The 19,081-nt window shown below is 43.6% G+C and overlaps 1 protein-coding gene across 1 annotated transcript; it reads left to right on the plus strand.

Annotated features, from left to right (window-relative positions):
• Positions 1-5: 5 nt before the first annotated feature.
• TUBG1 (tubulin gamma 1) lies at positions 6-16,398 on the plus strand. Its single transcript, XM_044447371.1, has 11 exons — positions 6-184; positions 1,567-1,679; positions 2,569-2,736; positions 3,065-3,133; positions 6,423-6,502; positions 8,176-8,302; positions 9,424-9,510; positions 11,245-11,394; positions 12,193-12,345; positions 12,915-13,076; positions 14,204-16,398. Exons 1-11 carry the CDS (start codon positions 136-138, stop codon positions 14,399-14,401), a joined length of 1,356 nt encoding a protein of 451 aa, XP_044303306.1. The 5' UTR covers positions 6-135; the 3' UTR covers positions 14,402-16,398.
• Positions 16,399-19,081: the final 2,683 nt, after the last annotated feature.

Below are 19,081 nucleotides of genomic sequence, written 5' to 3' on the forward strand. Positions count from 1 at the left end.
AAGCCGGGTTTTAGGCCGCGGCGGGGAACAGTAAAGAAGTAGGAGGGCCAGCAACGGACTTTATTTTCAGGCGGGAAGGGACGGCCGCTGGAGGAAGCTGCAACTAGTTTGGGACAAATAGAAGCCTGATTCGTTATGCCACGAGAGATCATCACGCTGCAGCTGGGGCAATGCGGCAACCAAAGTAAGATCAAGAAGCGAAGTCTGTGGGGGCTCTTTTGAAGGAGGTTCCGGCGGAGGGGCGTCCTAAGTAGGTTGGGCCAGAGCTACCCGCAGGCCTTGTTTTGCGTGGGCGGTTCTGGAAAGGAGCAGGGCTTTGTTCTTAATGAGAGCAGAATAAAAGAAATGAGAGGTTGGGAGTGGCAAATCGAGTGGTAGAGTCTTATTCTTAAATTCTGAGTTTCCTGGGCTGTTAGGAATTAGCTTTACCCTGATTTCACAGAATTCCTATCAGAGTAGGCATCCGGTTGAATATGTTGAATTGATCATGTCAGGGACTCTAACCCCAGTTGGCCTGAAGCTCGTTTATCTAACCGCAAGAGACAACAAACCACCAGCAAGATTTTTTAAAAAGCTCTTAATTGAAGTTTGCACCTAACAATACAGAGCAGTCTGCTCTTCTTTCATAAAAGACAATCATTCATAAAAGATAAATGCTTTTATACCTTTAAGAACAGAATCATTGGTCATTTGGGCCTGTCCCTATCCATTTATTGATCCCTCCTTCTGCACATGGTTGACTAAAGAGTGTAGGCCACATACCACTTGTCCTAAGTGGACAGTTCAGCAGAAAGTTAGGTAGCAGCAATTGTCTTCTCTGTGCGTGCCCAGTTTCTCAGGCTAGTAGAGCCCTGTCACAACTAACAATGCTGTTTCAGCTGAACAGTTTTTGTTACACTAGTGTTAGAATCGTGCACACACACAAAATTAATTTCTGTGTGACTTGAGTGATACTGTTCAGGGCAAGGGCTCAGCAAGGTTTCAAAGAGTTTAAGCACAGGGAATTGGAAATTTCATATCAATAGGGACATGCTTGAGCACTGTTGGTAAAGCCAAAAACTGGGTATGTTTAGTCTTGCGAAGAAAAGACTGAGGGGAGATATGATAGCATTCTTCAAGTACTTGAAAGGCTGTCATAGAGAGGAAGGACAGGATATTTTCTTAATCGTCCCAGAGTGCAGGATGCAGAAATATGGGCTCAAATCACAGGAACCATATTTGAGCTGAACATCAGGAAGAACTTCCTGACTGTTAGAACAGTATGACAATGGAATCAATTACCTAGGGAGGTTGTGGGCACTTCCACACTAGAGGCATTCAAGCTGCAAGAAGACAGCCATCTGAGAGGGATGTTTTGACTGGGAGTCCTGTACTGAGCAGAGGGTTGGACCTGATGGCCTTCTGGCCCCTTCCAACTCTTCTATGATTTTGTAAAGATATTCTAATACTAAACTATGGGAAGGAACTGCCTTATTGATTTCTTCTCATTAATGCCTTTATTTTTTTTTTCTACTTGAGAATGGAGCAGAGGCAGATGTAATCTTTTTTTCTTTTTTACTGTTACAGTTGGGTTCGAGTTCTGGAAACAGCTTTGTGCAGAACATGGCATTAGCCCTGAAGGTATCGTGGAGGACTTTGCCACTGAGGGCACTGACCGCAAAGATGTTTTTTTTTATCAGGTAGTACAATAGTTTTCCTCTTTCTTGTAGGGTTTGCAGTGGGTTATGTGGGTAGTCTGACTCAATATAATTGTGAGAGCATAAGGTACTTGCTAAGCAATTAACTCATGTTGCATGTTTTTTCTCCTCCTCTGCTTGGGCTTTCTTTCCTCTAATATTTAGAAATACATTTTGTCTGCTGCTCTATGAAATACTTATTCCTAAGCTTTTAAAACTTTCAGATTTAGGAAAAATCAGGGTTCTTACAAATTTGATACTTTACCAGGAAGCATTGGTCCTTAATCCTAAAACAGGAGTTTCCAAACTTTTTGGGTTGGTGAGCATACTTGGAATTTTGATTGTGTGCTGTGGACATTCACAAAATGACCGCTAGATATTGCATTTATATTCCAGTATCTTCCACTTGCTAAGAACCTAAAGTGGGTTAAATGATCTTCTCTATTTTATCCTCCTAACTGTGTGAGGTAGGTTACACTGAGAGTCAACAGCTGACCCAGTGAGCTTAATGGCTGAGCGGAGACTAGAACCTGGGTCTCCCAAGTAGCAGTCCAACGGTCCATCTACTTGCTAATTCAGTGGTGTGGGTGGCTTCCTGCAACATTTGAACCCTTCTGCTTTGCAGTAGGTGGCTTATAAAGCACCCTAACAAGCCATGATGAGAGAAAGTTGTTCTAAATTCAAGGCTGTGGCTTCCTTTATGAATGAATCCATCTCTTACTTGGTCTTCCTTTTCTTCTGCCTTTGCCTTTCCCCAGCATGATTATCTTCTCCAGGGAGTTTTGCCTTCTCGTGCTGTGTATATCATGCTTAAAATTGCAGGTAGATGATTAGATAATTGATGAGGGGACAGAGCAATCTCTGAAGCTCTGTTTGGATTTCTTGTTGACAGGCAGATGATGAGCACTATATCCCACGTGCTGTCCTCCTGGATCTGGAGCCACGAGTGATTCATTCCATTCTGAACTCTCCCTATGCTAACCTTTACAACCCAGAAAACATATACCTGTCTGAGCATGGTGGTGGGGCTGGGAACAACTGGGCCAGCGGCTTTTCACAAGTAAGTGGGTCAAAAAGCTAGGAGTAAACATAGCTTGATTCTTTATAGCTGGACATGACCACCTTAAAACTTAATTTGGTTTAGTAGTTTTATTTGCTTGAGCACAAGAACATAACTTGTACCAATGGGTCAGTTCACACAGTCACTGCACCTGTTGACAGATTGTAGTGCTGCCTGACCCCTGTCACTTTGACTTAAATAAATCATGGTGGTCTGGGGGTTATGTGAACCTGATCATTATCTAGACTGTAGAAAATAATAAAGCCATAGAATAGAAAGTTGAATATATGATACATTGTCTTACTCTCTCTTGTGATTTACTTTTCAGGGAGAAAAGATCCATGAAGATATTTTTGACATTATAGACAGAGAAGCTGATGGCAGTGACAGTTTGGAGGTAAGGGAAAATAATAGGAAGCTGATTGCCATGGAGACTGGGGAGATGTATTGACTTCAGGACTTCTCTAGGTACATAAAATTATAGATATCAGCATTAAAACATTTAAATCTTCACAAAAAGCTTGACAGCTATCTGTAGTGATTTAAATGGACTGTCTTCATCTGAGGAGCAAAAAAAAAAAAGATGGCGATCCTAACAGCTTGAGGGAGGCTGGGCTGGATGTGTTTCCTGAGGCTACAACTCAGTATATGGTGAACAGGCTCAATTCTGCAGTGGCGAGGAGCGCTTTCCTTCAGCTTCGGGTAATCCATCAGCTGCGTCCCTACCTGGAGGAAGACTGCCTAGCGACAGCGACACATGCATTGGTTACTTCCCAGTTGGATTTCTGCAACGCACTCTATGTGGGGCTGCCCTTGAAGACAGTCTGGATACTTCAGATGGTGCAAAATAGAGCAGCCAGGTTGCTGTTGGGGACTGGACATTATTCTCATATAACCCCAGTCCTCTGTCATCTTCACTGGCTTCCCATCGAAGTCCAGGCTCAATTCAAGGTGCTGGTTCTTACCTATAAAGCCCTTAATGACTTCGGACCTGGATACCTAAAGGAATGCCTTCTTCCATACTTGCCCTCTCGCCTCCTGAGATCAGCAGCAGAGGCCCTCCTCTGGGAACCCTCCCTGAAAGATATTAGAAAGCACTTTAATCTTTTCAGTGCCAGGCTAAAACCTTTTTATTTTCCCAATATTTTAAGGTTTGATTGTCATTTTAATATGGGTTTTATCACTAGAAATTAATTAGGATGCTGCATTTTATTTTGTTTGATTCTGGTTTACTGTCAAACTGTCCTGAGACCTCAGTAGCAAACAGTATTTAAAAAGCCATAAATAAATAAATAAATTTATTTAAGATAGTCATATGCCATCCTGTCGCAAAAACCTCAGGATGGCTTACATAAAATATAACATAAATAAATTCCCGACCCATACTGGCTGCAGTTAAAAACATAGAAAAGACAATAGTAGAATGTTGCTGGAATAAAAAGGTCTTAACCTGGCACCGAAAAACAAATAACGATGGCGCCAGGCGGACCTCTCTGGGAAGCACATTCGATAGGCAGGGCGCCACCGCAGAAAAAGCCCTCCTCCAGCTAACCACCCTCCTAATCTCCTTCAAGGAGGGCTCCTGGAGAAGGACCTCTGCCCCAGATCTTAGGGGGTGGGCAGGCACATATGGAAGGAGACACTCCTTCAGATGACCATATCCTAAACTATGGCTTTTTAGGTCATCACCAGCACGTCAAATTGGCCCGTATTTCAATTTGTAGCCAGTGTAGGTGGTAAAGGACCGGCGTTACATGTACACACCTGCCAGTCCCTGTTAACAACCTGGCAGCTCTCTTTTGAACCAATTGAAGTATCTGGACTGTCATCAAGGGCAGCCCCACATAGAACATGTTACAGTAGTCCAGTCGGGAAGTTACCAGTGCATGGGTCACCATTGCCAGGCACTGTTCATCCAGATAGGGGTGCAGTTGATAAATCAGCCGAAGCTGAAGGAAAGCGCTCCTTGCCACGGCTGTCACCTGGAATTCCAGGGATAGCTCTGGGTCGATGAGCACTCCCAAACTGTGCATCCTGTTCTTTAGGGGGAGTGCAACCCCGTCCAGAACAACGTTAGATACACCTACCTGGGAGGCTGAACTGCCTAACAACAGGAGCTTCATCTTGTCTGGATTGAGCCTCAATTTATTGGTCCTCATCCAGTACATCAACCTGGCTGGACACTGGTTAAGGACAGCCACTGCCTCACCTGGACTAGATGTAAAAAAGAGGTAGAGCTGGGTGTCATCAGCTTATAGGTGACTCCACAGCCGAAACCTCCAGATGACCTCTTCCAGCAGTTTCATGTAGATGTTGAAGAGCATGGGGGATAAAATGGAACCCTGTGGAACTCCATGGCAAAACTGGCATGGCGCAGAGCCACAATCCCCCAGCACCACCTTCTGGAATTGGCCAGTCAGGTGGGAGTGGAACTGCTGCACTGCAGTGCCTCCAATTCCCAACTCGGCCAGCCTATCCAGAAGCATACCATGGTCGATGGTATCAAAAGCTTCTGAGAGGTCACCAACAGGGGCACACTCCCTCCATCCTTCTCCCTGCACAAGTCATCATACAGGCCGGAAACCAGACTGAAATGGATCTAGATGGTCCGTTTCCTCCAAGAAACCTGGAGTTGCCTGGCCACCACTTGGTTGAGCACCTTGCCCAAGAATGGGATGTTAGCCACCGGTCTATAATTGGTGGCCTTGTCTGGGTCCAGGTTTGCCCTCTTCAGGATGGGCCTCATCACCACCTCCTTCAAGATGGCAGGGACCGAACCCTCCCTCAGAGAGGCATAAACTACCTCCTGGACCCAGGTATGCATCCTGTCCTTGGCTTTGATGAGTAGCCATGAAGGGCAAGGGTCGAGTAAACTGGTGGTAGGGCGTACCAGCCCAAGCACCTTGACCACATCCTCAGGCCACAATAATTGAAACTCATCCAACAAAGATGGACCAGATGGTGCTCCAGACACTTCCTGTATACCAGGATATACCAGTATTCCATGTGGATCTCCTCTTGCAGTTTATCTGTTCAGTTGTGAAATGGGCTATCCAGAATACAGTAGTGGTTTCTACATATTCATGGGAAATTCCCAGGTTTTAGGTCAGGTGTGAGGAATCTCAGGCTCAAGGTCAAATCTAACCCCCTTGGCTTCTCAGTCTGTCCATATAAATTTTACCAGATGGCCATGCCAACTGCCCCATCCTTCCCTGCCCAACCACTTTCATTTGGTGGTTTCCCAAACACAGGGCAGCTGTTTCTCATTCCTGTCCAAATATTTTACTGGTTTTAACTTCATTATGACATACTGAGGGAAGACTTCAGAGAGTAGGAATGTAGCTAGTCTTTTTCTCTCCCCACATGGGCCACATATAGCACTGCCAGCATCCTGAACTGAAATTCTTTACTGAAGCAATTGTGTTAGGGGCTGGGAATATATTGCAGTTTTTTTGAAACTGAAAACTTTCTGCAACTGGACAAGATATTTGGGATCTTTGCACTCCAGGAAGAAATAAGTCAAACACAGATTATACCTGGGTGGCTTTGGTGTCTGCTGAACTTGTCTTTAACCTTGTTGCAATGTGCAATGATTGAACATTCCACAGGAAGGTGATGTGTGTTGGTATATGTATGCACCCCCCTTCTCTCTCCTAATTTCTATCCTATGTCATTTTTCCCTCTAGGGTTTTGTGCTGTGCCATTCCATTGCAGGTGGGACTGGCTCTGGTTTGGGCTCTTACCTCCTGGAGAGATTAAATGATAGGTGAGTGATGGCACTAAATAGACATTTGTACACATGCACTGGGGTGAGGGGTGGAGGAAGGCTGTTTTGGGGAACTAGTGGACTGGCAGATGTGTCAGATACACAGCTGACTCAGAGCAAATCTTATCTATCTAATGCTACCTTGAGTTGTGACTTGAAACAGAAAAGAGACAGAAAAAGTCCTTTCCATCCACTCAAGCTAGGAATTTTCTTCAGCTTCTGCTAAAGTAAATCATATTTTTTTCAGATAAATACTGCAGTGGTTTAAGAATCATATTTATTTTGGATGAATTTGATAATTGCTTCAGAATTGTGTCCTCTCAGGGTTTCCAAAAATTGTGAGATGAAAGAAACTGATACTCAGTAGCAATTCAAATATTCGAAGCATTTACTTAACTAAACTCAAAAGTAATGCTCAGAAGTCCAAGAATAAACACTCTTTGACCACGATCAGATTCCATTCTAAAACTGTTTTAGTGAGCATCATCTTCTCCCCCTGACCCCACAAAACATGGCTTATCTCTTAGCCATAGTTTGTGATTTCCACAGGCACCTGTCGTTCATCAAGAGTTCTGCATCAGTTTTTCACCTTGCTGAGTTTGAAAAGCATTCTGTATGCAGCCATCAATGTTTCTTCTGTCCCCACAAAGGCAGATGTGGGCATCCAGTGATGGATAGGTGTTTCCATCCACCAAAGAGAGCAGCCTAACATTTCCTTGAAGGAGTTACCCCTTTGTTTTTTCCTGGGATGCTTCTAGCTCTCTAACACTACCTAATGTTATCTGCTGTACTCTACAAACGCAATTGCAATCGGCTTTCCTTGCTATTGAGGGGTATTGCATTCTTAATTTGAAAATCTTACTGTTCTGCAGGTGTGTGCTATAGAGTGGAGGAAAATAAAGTTAGGAGGCTGAATGACTCTTATTGTGCTCTTTATCAATGGCTGTGGCAAACTACAGTGGTACCTTGGCTCATAAACCTAATTCATTCCAGGACTCTGGTTGTGACCCAAATTGGTCATGAGCCAAGTTAAATTTCCCCATAAGGGTCAATGTAAATAACGTTAATCCATTCTGTAACCATTTTTTTAAATCAGAAAAACATGAAGCAAAGTGACAAAGAACAACAAAAATTTTGTTTTCTATCTCACCCTCCCCACCCTGAGCACAAGCTTGGCCATCTCCCTCCCCTCCCCCCTGCACGACCGAGATCACGCCTGTCATCCCAGTGCACTGGGGGGGAGAGAGATGGGTGCAGTCTTGGCCATCTCCCCACCCCCAGCACAATCGCGGCCATCTCCCCACTTGTGGTGGGGAGATGGCCGCGATTGTGCTGGTTGTGGGGAGGAGAGATGGCTGAGATTGCGCCCGTCTTTCCTGCAGCTGTGTGCCCATGATCACACACGTCGTCCCTGCACGAACGCAACTGCAATCGTGGCCGTCTCCCCACTAGGGTGGGGGTGGAGAGATGGCTGCGATCTTGGTCGCCACCCAACGCGGAATTTGCAACTCATGTCAAAATTTTCATGAAATTTTTGTTTGCAACCCAATTTGGTCGTGAACCAAGGCGTTTGTGAGCCGAGGTATCACTGTACATAGAAGTGAACCCTTGAAGTTATTCATTATTCCTTCCTACCAGAGCACTAAGCAGGCGATCATCTTCCTTTTTGACAGATACCCCAAGAAGCTAGTACAGACATACTCAGTCTTTCCCAACCAGGATGAGATGAGCGATGTGGTGGTGCAACCATACAACTCTCTCTTGACGCTCAAGCGGCTGACACAAAATGCTGACTGTGTGGTAAGAGGTGCTGACTGGGGATCACCAGTTTCTCCCTTTGATCACCAGTCCCTGCTTCAAGTGTTAGTTATGGGAATTGTACTATTTTACGTTCAAACACAGACTACATTCACACACCATGTGAAGCAGTCCAGCGATAAGCTGTGTAGTGTGCCTTGTTCTAAGAACAACCCACAGGAAGCCCACCAGGCAGATATGTCTTCTTTTCCCCCTGGGTCCTCCAGGTGGTATCCCACTGTTGTTCATAGCAGAAGCTGCCTGGTGTCCAATCTTTTCTATCACTGTCCTTTTTAGCTTGCTGCTTTTAAAATTGCACTTTTTTGACTCTCCTAAATACAATCAGCTGGGAGGTTGTTGCCCTTGAACATTACACAAATGTCTTCAATTTTTTTTTGTTTTGTTTTTTCCAAATATGTCTAGTCTTGCCTTGTCAATGGCTCTTTAAGTTTCAGTTTGCAAAGGGAAGTAGAGAAGGTAACAGATTGACAAGGTGAGATTGCGTATAAACTAATGTTGCACAGTGCCCTGCTGTCAATTGAATAGTAAAGGTGGAGAGAAGCGGTGGAGTAGATGCACCAAAAGGTGGGGGGGGGGGATTATCACCACTTTAACAGTGTCATTCATTGAAGTGTCTAGCTTACATTTCTCCATGTCCTCCAGTACTTCAGTTCTTCTACAGTCTCTAGCTAGTTTAGAAAGTCTCTTTTGGATAAAATGACAGCCCATTGTGGGTTGAACAACATATAGAACAAGCCATGGCTTGTCAGGGTATCTTGCTGCCCAAAAATGAGCTACCCTGTGGTAAGTAGATACAAACAATATGACAGATGATAAGTCATAGTGACAACCAAATCCCACAACCCATGGTAAGTTATGTTATGCAAATCCAGTCACACTTTCCTCTACGGAAAGGTCGATCTGTTTCATTTTTGTAGTCCTTTGTTAACATGCTTAGAGTAAGGGTGAGATGTTTGCTTCCTATGGTCCCATTGCTGCTTGCTGTGCCATCTCCCATCAACTTCAGTGTTAGATACTGCATGGCACTTGACCCTTATGCACGCACTTAGCAGGGCTGAGGGATGTCTCCCCATGCTTTCTAATACAAGATTCTTGTTTAACAGGTGGTTTTAGACAACACAGCTCTGAATCGTATTGCCACTGACAGACTGCACATTCAGAACCCCACCTTTTCTCAAATCAACCAGCTGGTAAGTGAGCAGGGATATTGTGAAGAGGCTCCAGAAGAATGAAGAGTGGGGTTTGATACTAATGGTATGTCTTGGTGAGAAGCATTGAGCAGAGTGGTCAAGATGATGGTAAAGATCCAGGGTTGGACATTATTTAAGTCTGTTGATTACAAAGTCTTTGGTTTTATATGCCTTTTTAAGCTGTAATCTCATACACCCCTTTGAAGAAAAATACTTTTGAAAACTAGTATAATTAAAAAATAAATGGGTTGGTTGTTGAAGTACTACTTACATTTCAAAGTTTGTCTTGAGAAACCTATATGTGGGTCAAGAAGCAGCAGTGAGAACTGGACACAGAACCATTGATTGGTTCAAAAGTGAGAAAGGAGTTTGGTAAGACTGTATACTATCGCCCTGCTTATTTAACTTATATGCAGAGCACATCATGAGAAAGGCAGAGCTAGATAAATCACAAGCTGGAATTAAGATTGCTGGGAGAAATATCCACAGCCTCAGATATGCAGATGATACCACTCTCATGGCAGAACGTGAAGAGGAACTAAAGAGCCTCTTGATGCGGGTGAAGGAGGAGAGCGCAAAAGTTGGCTTGAAACTCAACATTAAGAAAACTAAGATCATGGCATCCGGTCCTCTCACGTCCTGGCAAATGGATGGGGAAGAAATGGAGGTGGTGACAGATTTTATTTTCCTGGGCTCCAAGATCACCACAGATGGGGACTGCAGCCAAGAAATTAAAAGACGCTTGCTCCTGGGGAGGAAAGCTATGGCAAATCTTGACATCATACTAAAAAGCAGAGACATCACCCTGCCAACAAAAGTGCGTATAGTCAAGGCTATGATTTTCCCAGTTGCAACGTATGGCTATGAAAGTTGGACCACAAGGAAGGCTGAGCACCAAAGTACTGAGGCCTTTGAATTGTGGTGCTGGAGAAGACTCCTGCGAGTCGTTTGGAGTGCAAGGCGATCAAACCAGTCAGTCTTAGAGGAGATCAATCCTGACTGCTCTTTAGAAGGCCAGATACTGAAGATGAAACTCAAATACTGTACTTTGGCCACCTAATGAGAAGGAAGGACTCACTGGAGAAAAGCCTAATGGTGGGAACAATAGATGGCAAAAGAAGAAGGGGACAGCAGAGAATGAGGTGGCTAGATGGAGTCACTGAAGCAGTTGGTATGAGCTTAAGTGGACTCCAGGGGATGGTGGAGGACAGGAAGGCCTGGAGGAATGTTGTCCATGGGGTCGCAATGGGTCGGACACGACTTCGCGACTAACAACAACATATATAACATTTGGATTTTGGGGGTGGGGGGCTTGTTAGGCTGTGTGTATTTAATTTTTAGAGTACTATATAGAGCATTTTTCAGTTTGCTTCTCTATTCCTGACCATACAACGATCCTGTAAGGTAAAATGACCTTATTTTATAGGTAGGAAATTTCTGGGTAGGGTGAATATTTGAAGCCTTCTAGAGAACTGTGTGATTAGAGACTTGAAACCTGGTTCTATTTCAGTTTTCTATCAAGTGTCATAGGGAGGGCTAATGACTGCATACTGTTTTTTTGTTCATTTGTTTTTTGGTAGAAAACTCTTATCACTAGGCTTGAACTTTGTGGCCTTTATCTTTCAGGATTCTCAGGAAGAAATGAAATGAGGGATTCCAGGAAATACAGTATTCTTTTTGATCTCTGGGCAGGTTGTGGATCTTACTGTAACGTTTGCCTTGTTTCCTTGCTAGGTCTCTACTATCATGTCTGCTAGCACCACCACGTTGCGTTATCCAGGCTATATGAATAATGACTTGATTGGACTGATCGCCTCCCTTATTCCTACTCCCAGGCTGCACTTTCTTATCACAGGCTACACACCTCTTACCACAGACCAAGCTGTAAGTACTTTCCCCCTTTCTGTGCTTAATTGAAATTCTGGGACATCTTATGCTTTCATGATGGCTTCTCAGCCTTCTACACCCTCCTTGATATATGCTCAGCTTGTCTTAAAATTGACAGTCTGGATCTTCTGGCCTCTGATTAGCAGTGATCCATAGTGCTGCTATTTTATAATATCAGTATGAATATCCTGTCACAGTGTTAAAAGTCAGGAGGCATGCAGAATCAAACAGTACCTCAGGCAGACTTCTCCAGTCACACTCCCAGGCTGCTGACTGTGACTGTCTTCTCACTTTTATCCCTTTCCACAAGCATCAAGTTAGAATGTGGAGGGACAGATCACAAAGACTGATGTTTCGAAAGAGGGTATCAGTTGCATGGAGGCGGGGGCAGATGGCTTTGGGTGTGCATGTAGTCTTTTGTTTCATGTGTCTCTTAATTTCTTCTTTATTATTAACTAAATATGGCTGTTTGCCCTAACAAGCCAGTTACTCTGTATTTCTTTCCATTGATCTTCTCTATCATTTAGAGAAAACAGAATGATCTGAGAAAGTTTGAATCCTGCTTCTTCAGAGTTACATGAGAGGGGTGTGTGTATTTCTAGTTTAGAGGCTTACCTTTCTTTCTGATTAGCATTCAAACTAAGCATGCTGCTGGGTTGTAGTTTAACAGAACAGTGCCCTGAAGAAATTTACTGAAATGGCAAAACCTTCTAAGCCGGGTGAGTGACTTTTGTAGCATGACAGCTTCACTTCCTCTACTGGATATGTGTCTGTGTTATCTTCTGTTCTCCCTAGGTGGCCAGTGTGCGCAAAACCACTGTCCTTGATGTGATGCGGCGGCTTCTACAACCAAAAAATGTCATGGTATCTATGGGACGTGATCGTCAGACAAATCATTGCTACATTGCCATCCTTAATATCATCCAGGGGGAGGTAGACCCCACCCAGGTCAGTGGCTAGAGAAAGGCAACCTGGTTTGATTGATCTATCAGGAGAATTCCATCAGAGTTTTACCTTTGCTCATGATAGCCGTACAGGCAGTAAAATCACTGTGTAACCACATTTTGTCATGCATATAGAATGCTGCAAATGCCTATACCCAGCATGGTGTCTTTGAGTGAAACTGTTTTTCTTGGTGGTGGTGGCGGCAGCTGATTTCATTTCTGTACCACCCCACAGCTTTCTGGGCAGTTTACAACAGTCAATAAAAACAGACAATAAAAATGCAATTAATATCAAAAAAGCATTAAAGGGTTTAACACACCTAAAACAGAAAAAATACTCTACAAAATGGAATGGGTAATCACCCTCAAGCCCCCAGGTGGCCAAGTAAATCTTTAAAGGCCTCAGATAAGAGGGCTGCTTCAACCGGATGCTGAAAAGATGATAAATTTGGTGCCAGCCAGGCCACAGAGGGAAGCTTGGTCCATAAATGTTCTTTAAAGAGGAAGGTACTGGACTACAGGGTGTCCAGTATGAATAGCTGTATCCACCACAAAATATCTGCCTCCTTTCAGGTCCATAAGAGTTTACAGCGGATCAGGGAGAGAAAACTTGCTAACTTCATTCCTTGGGGCCCAGCCAGCATCCAAGTGGCACTCTCCAGGAAGTCTCCATACTTGCCATCAGCACATAGAGTCAGCGGACTGATGATGGCTAATCACACCAACATCTCTTCGGTGAGTGTTCGTGGGAATGTGGATGGGGCAATTTTGGCTTCGGCAAGGGGCGGCATAGAAATGTTCTAATAATAATAATAATTGTTATCATTTTAATGACAACACAAAGATGTTTCTGCACCTCTTAATTATATCTACAATTTATTAAGTGATCACTCCTTCCCACCAGTATTTTTCAGCCAAAATGCACCCAGTTTCTATGCAGATGTTATGGTAATTACTATAGCCAGGAACTAATTGAAACTGGATTCAGCTTTCCTTCAGGCATGTAGTACTAAGCTCCCATGTTTTTTAAGAACTGAGAAGTGCAAGGTTTGGAAAGATCACAGCTTTTTCAAATGCTTTAGTGTTAGGAAGTTTTGGGGCTTATTTCTTAACAGTAAAATCCTCTAGTAAAGCCAGCTGAGCACATGTCACTACTGATTTGTATGGGGCATGAGGAGCAATAACTGGAGAATGAATAAGCTTAGGATGGCGGTGGGACTTAGACAGCTGGATGCTGTTTCCTGTCTGGACTTCTCCAAGTCTGGAGTTTCTGCTTAGCCTTTTTGCAGTCTGCAGGTCTTGCTTTTTAGTGTCAAGCAGGTAAACACCAGCTATCCTCCGTGGGTGTGCTGAATTGTCATGTATTGCAGAGATGCGGTTGGTAAAAGAGGAATGAGGATTTAAATGAGGAATTAATACAACAATTTCAAAACCATGAAAACAGGCTACAGAACAGGAGCGAGTTAAAATATATGTGAACTTGGTTAGCATGTCTAAAGTGTGCCCCCAGAGGAAGAATTTCTGGATAGGCAACCATGAGCATATCTAAGGTACACATGAGGAGCAAGAGATGCAGTTTGGTTTTCTAATCAGGTCAGGAATTCCAGTTTAAATCTAAAGTTGCTCTTATGGTTTCAATAGCCATAGTATGGCAAAACTTTCATTCATTTTGTCCTGATACAGGATTCCAGTTTTTATCATGGGTACCTGTGGATTGGACTAAGAGTGATCCAGTACTCTGTGATATTTTTATTGTGATAGTGAGGAGTGCCTGCCACATTACCTAAAGCTCATACCGTTTCATGCCACTAAAGTTCAAGTTACTTCACTCTTTTATATTCCTTCTTCCTCTTTTTGCATAGCTCTTCGAACGTACTTGCCATCAGTATGACAAACTCCGCAAACGTGAAGCCTTCCTGGAGCAGTTTCGAAAAGAAGACATCTTCAAAGAGAACTTTGATGAACTTGATGACTCCCGCAAGATTGTCCAGGAGCTGATAGATGAATATCATGCTGCCACTCGGCCTGACTACATCTCCTGGGGCACGCAAGAGCAATAAATTGGCTTGCATGATATTTATCTGCAGTTAAGCCCCTATTCTTCATGAAGCATCTTCCTTCCACCTATATCTGAGCACAGAGTGTGGCACTGGAAGGCCCCTAACTAGGAAAATGGACTCTGGCTGCTGTTTTGGGCCCGATAATTTGCTGAACTGCAGCTCCCCTTATTGTGCCCAACCACTTTCTGTCTCTCTGAGCAACCTGGCTATTTATGGAATCATCCCTTCAATGAAAAATCAGGTGCAGTTAGTAGCAAGCGGTACTAGGATAACGTACTTTCCTGCTTGTTTCCTTTTGTTATTTGTGAGAATGTTTTTGCTCTATTGTCTGTTGCACTTGTATTTATTTGAACACATTCCTGATGGAATGACTACTAAAGTGGATAATGAAAAGGGATGCCTGTAGCAATTTTAAAATTACCCAAACCTGCATTTCTGCATGATATACTAGCCAGCATTTTGTATTCTGTTTCTGTGGGACACTTAACTGCTGCTGTGACTACTGTCAGGTAATGTATAAGGAGATAATAGAACTGCAAGGAGGAATGAGGAAAGCAGGCAAGTCAGAAGTGGCTGTGGAAGCCTGAACTAATATATGGCACTCTTAATACCATTTTTTTTAGCAAGAAGGTTCTTGCCAATAAAGGGGTGGATGGCCTGTGATGGGTAGAAGCTGGTTGAGAATAAAACAAAGAAGCTCTGTTTTTAAAGCTGCTGGGCCAAATATTTCTTTTCCATCAGTCATGGAATTACCTTTCTACTTTTTCAGTGGTCATTTCAAGCATTCTTCAAACAGTTCTTTGAAGCAACCTCCGAACAATTTCCTACCAGGTATCTTCCTTTTAAGTTTGTACTCCCAGGGGAAGCTCCACACTTTTACTGCAGGAAATACAGGAATCTACAAAAGTGATTGTTCTGAAAACCAAGAATTCTTATCAGGTGATCATAATTGAAATGCAGTATTGAGCCAGGATAGGCTTAACTTTTATCCTTCTGTTTAAGTGCCATAATTATCCCAACTAGCAGCCAGATCTGTGTCTGCTGCTATATTGCTAATCCAGCTTGCCCCTGCACTCTCCCAGCAAGCTTAAGCGTGGCACTTTAAAACTCTTCCTTCTGTTCTCCTGTTGTGTATTACTCTCTACTTTCTTCTTGCAGAGTGTGGGTCCAGTTTCTTCCCTGCCTTCTGTTCTTCCTCAGCAATAAGTTTGTAGATGTGCTCTCTTTCCCTGCTAGACACTTCCCACTCTGGAAAGAAAAAGTTTTGCATCTATTTTCTTGTCCACCCAAAGCTGATTAAAGAACAAGGTCTCATTTTGCTTATGTAGAGACAGCTGTAGCAAAGGAAAGTTGACTGAAAAATCTCCTGGGGACTGATTAGTGGAGAGAAAGGTCGTGTTCACTAGCCTCTTTAAGCCTGGTGTTGAATAGAGATTGCTGCTGGACTACTCAGGTACAAATGAAGTCCTATTTTGGGATATGTGCACAGAGTTAAGAACATGCTGTGGCAAGGTTTGGGTGGGTACTTCTGAAAAGTTGCAGGATGGAAGCTGAGAAAACCAAGATTTGGGGGAAAGAAATTTATTTTCTAGAAATGCACGATGCACTGAGTAGAGAGCCAGGGTTTGTATTTAAAAAGAGATTAGGACGTGTGGGTGGGAATAATATATCTATACCTCGTAAAAGCCCTTATGTCTTTGTGGGAAAGTCTCTGGGTATACTTGCTCTGATAAGGAGAAACACACTCTGCCTGTGTTTAGAAGCATCTCTAATATGTTTCAGTTATGAAACTTAATCCAAGTGTATAGATCCCTGTGGAAAACTTTCGTCTTCCCCCTCTGTATTTGTCCAGAATTGAAAGCTGCAGGCTTTAAGGAAAATATTTCCCTGTTAAGCATTTGCATCTGGTTTCTGTGGAAGAGGAGTTTAAAACCATATATTCAAAGATCCAAAAAATATAATCCCGTATTTTAAATAAATGTGAATCTTCCAGTTCGGCCTTAAGCTTCCATGGATAGTGTAGAGAAAGGATAAAATGGTGCACTGCTGCCTTGAAGTGTTGTTTCATCTTGGTTTTGGCAGTGAACTTTTGTCAGGGGTGGGGAAGATTTTCCTGACTACTCTCTACTCCACTGTAGCTCTACTGACAGTCTAGAGAAAAGACAAGCACCCTCTAATACATTTCACAGACATGGTACAAGTCCCCCTTTAACCATGTACTGTCTTCTCCTGTTTAACACTAACACCCTCCCCCCCCGCCCAATTATGAATAGAGAACTTAAGAGAAAGAGGTGGCAGTTGGGTAGATTCCACTGGCCTTTGAAATCCTGTGTGATGGGATGTGTAAACCTACTGCAACAGACGAGAAGATTTATGAAGGTGTAGGCAGTGCAGTATTGCTGAGCCTGCCTGCCTTCCTTCTTTTCTTCCACTGCTTCAAGAGAGGGAAACATTTAGTCTACAGTAGTATTAATTTTCCAGCAAAACCTGTTCACCACAGAAACAAGACAATGTTGCATATTCTGTGTTGCACCCACCTCCAGACAGCAAACGTATCTTTCCCAAAGTGAGGAAAACATGTTTTCATATTCCATCAGGACAACCAAGATATTTGAATAATCATAAATACATTTCACATATTTATATTTATAGTTATATTTCTTTGCAACTCTTTACGTTTATATCCACAATGAAATGCTTTGCCTACCACCATGCACACTATTCACTTTCAGCCTCATATGTGAGCTCTTTTTCCTAACTCATATACTTGACATTTTAAAGTTATGCTGACATTTATAGAAACACAGATGAGTGAACTCAGCTGATGAACCACTGTATCAAACACAGCCAAAGGCCAGCCACATGCCCACTCAGTCGGGGTGGGCTGCCATAGCTTCTAGTTTTATGAGCTCCTGTAATGGCTTCTGTTTGCTGTTGGTGACCTCCATCACAGAAATGACATCCTGCTAGAAATTTCTGTGCAGGTGTTTTTTCTGCTCCGTTTGTTGCTTCGCCACTGAGGAGCCATTGCACAGCTTAGCAGATAATATTCCTGTGAGAAGCCCCCTGGTGGCCAAGAAAATCCTGGGGTTAAAGGGTAGTGAAAAGAATCCCAATCTCCCTGGGGATTCTGGCAGGAATTTAGTATGCCTATAAGGAAGAGCTGGCCAAAATGATGAAAGGGCAGGTGGACAGTCTGCACTGCAGCCAAAGGCAGGGCAAGAAGTGTGTTACTTTTTAAACAACACACTTTCTGAGCATAACCCTTGCTTAAACACCACTGCCAACTGTTGCAGGGGACATGGTCCATAGTCAGACACCTGTAGTGCCTGAACCAGAGACTTGTGAGGAGATTCTAGTGTGGCTTGTCTCCAGTTAGGACAGATTGACTGGCAGGGAAACACAGTCCTTCAAGGCAAGGGCTAACACATCATCCCACCTTGATCAAATGTTAGGCAGACGAAAGGATCTGTACCTTGAACAGTCCTACCCTTTCTCAGATTCTCTGTGGTGGAATGCAACATCCCTCTCCCCCCTCCCCCTTCTATGTTTATTTTTCATAGTTCTGTTTCTGCTAGGCCAGATACACATTCTTCCTCTGGTGACCAACATTTCTCAAAGTACGACTTCCATATCTGCAATATTATCTTTGTACACACAGGTGTCTGGATCTGCCTTAAAAGAGATTCTTAACATCCTAGCAAATCTTGGCGTTGTCCTCTGTTTATTTCTCAGACCTAGTGAGACATCTGCCACCAGTACATGCTCTGGGCAGGCGGACTTGAACAGCCAAGCTGCCTTCACAGAGGGCAAATAAGCTGGGCGATAGGGCAGGCCCATTCAAGACAACAGCTTCTGGGCCGGGGATGAGGAGATAAAGGAGATGACAGGAGGGCACCCATCGCTGCAAAGGGGTCACTGACAGGGTCAAGTAGGCTGAGAAAAAATTTGGGGTGGGGATATATATTTAATTTCTGAATGATTGTCTCTCCTGGTAAAGGCTGAAATAGCATCTTCTGTCACTTGCTTCCTTTTCTGGGAGTGATGGAAGAAATAACGCCAAATTCTGTGAAGTCAGATGTAACTCTCCTTTGTTAATCTGGAAGCCCCTGGAGATTGGGATTTTTTTTTTCACAAGCTGCAGTTCTGTTTCTGTCCACTAGTTAACCCCCTGGCCTTTGCTCCCCTGCTGTGGTTTGGTAGGTGATGGCCACCTAGCAGGTGGCAGTGCCACAGCAAAGTATGGTGCGCACCATATCCTGGCATCCTCTCAGTCCAGTCTCATCCAGAGAGGGTGCACATTCCCATCTCTTGGTCTTATGCAGGGCCTTTGTGATGAAGTGTCCATATAGGGTCATGTTTGAAGTGAGGCACTGATTTTCTGTCCTGCTGGGTTCAGGGAAGGGCTGCTATTAAAGAGCTGAAGATGTGTAGTCAAACATCTTAATACTCTGCCCACAAAGAGACACCTAAAAAAATTACTGATGTGTCAGATCACAAGCAAAGCATGATCTGTGGTTAAATCCAGCCTCTGGTAATTGGAAGTATTCTGTCCCTGAGCACAGAGATTGGAAATGGGAAATACACTGGTCCTAACCCTTTATACATAAGACTTGCAAAAGTAGAAGGATTTTGTTGATCAAACTCTCTCCCCTTTGGACTTGGACATGCAGCAGCAGA

This window comes from Varanus komodoensis, unplaced genomic scaffold, assembly GCF_004798865.1.
Source record: "Varanus komodoensis strain SLA01 unplaced genomic scaffold, ASM479886v1 scaffold51, whole genome shotgun sequence".
Lineage (NCBI taxonomy): Eukaryota > Metazoa > Chordata > Lepidosauria > Squamata > Varanidae > Varanus > Varanus komodoensis.

Coding starts and splice junctions, on each gene's coding strand:
- TUBG1 (XM_044447371.1), top strand. CDS start 136: ATGCCACGAGAGATCATCACGCTGCAGCTGGGGCAATGCGGCAACCAA. Junction 8,303..9,423: donor CACAAAATGCTGACTGTGTG/GTAAGAGGTGCT, acceptor CTTGTTTAACAG/GTGGTTTTAGACAACACAGC. Junction 9,511..11,244: donor TTTCTCAAATCAACCAGCTG/GTAAGTGAGCAG, acceptor TTTCCTTGCTAG/GTCTCTACTATCATGTCTGC.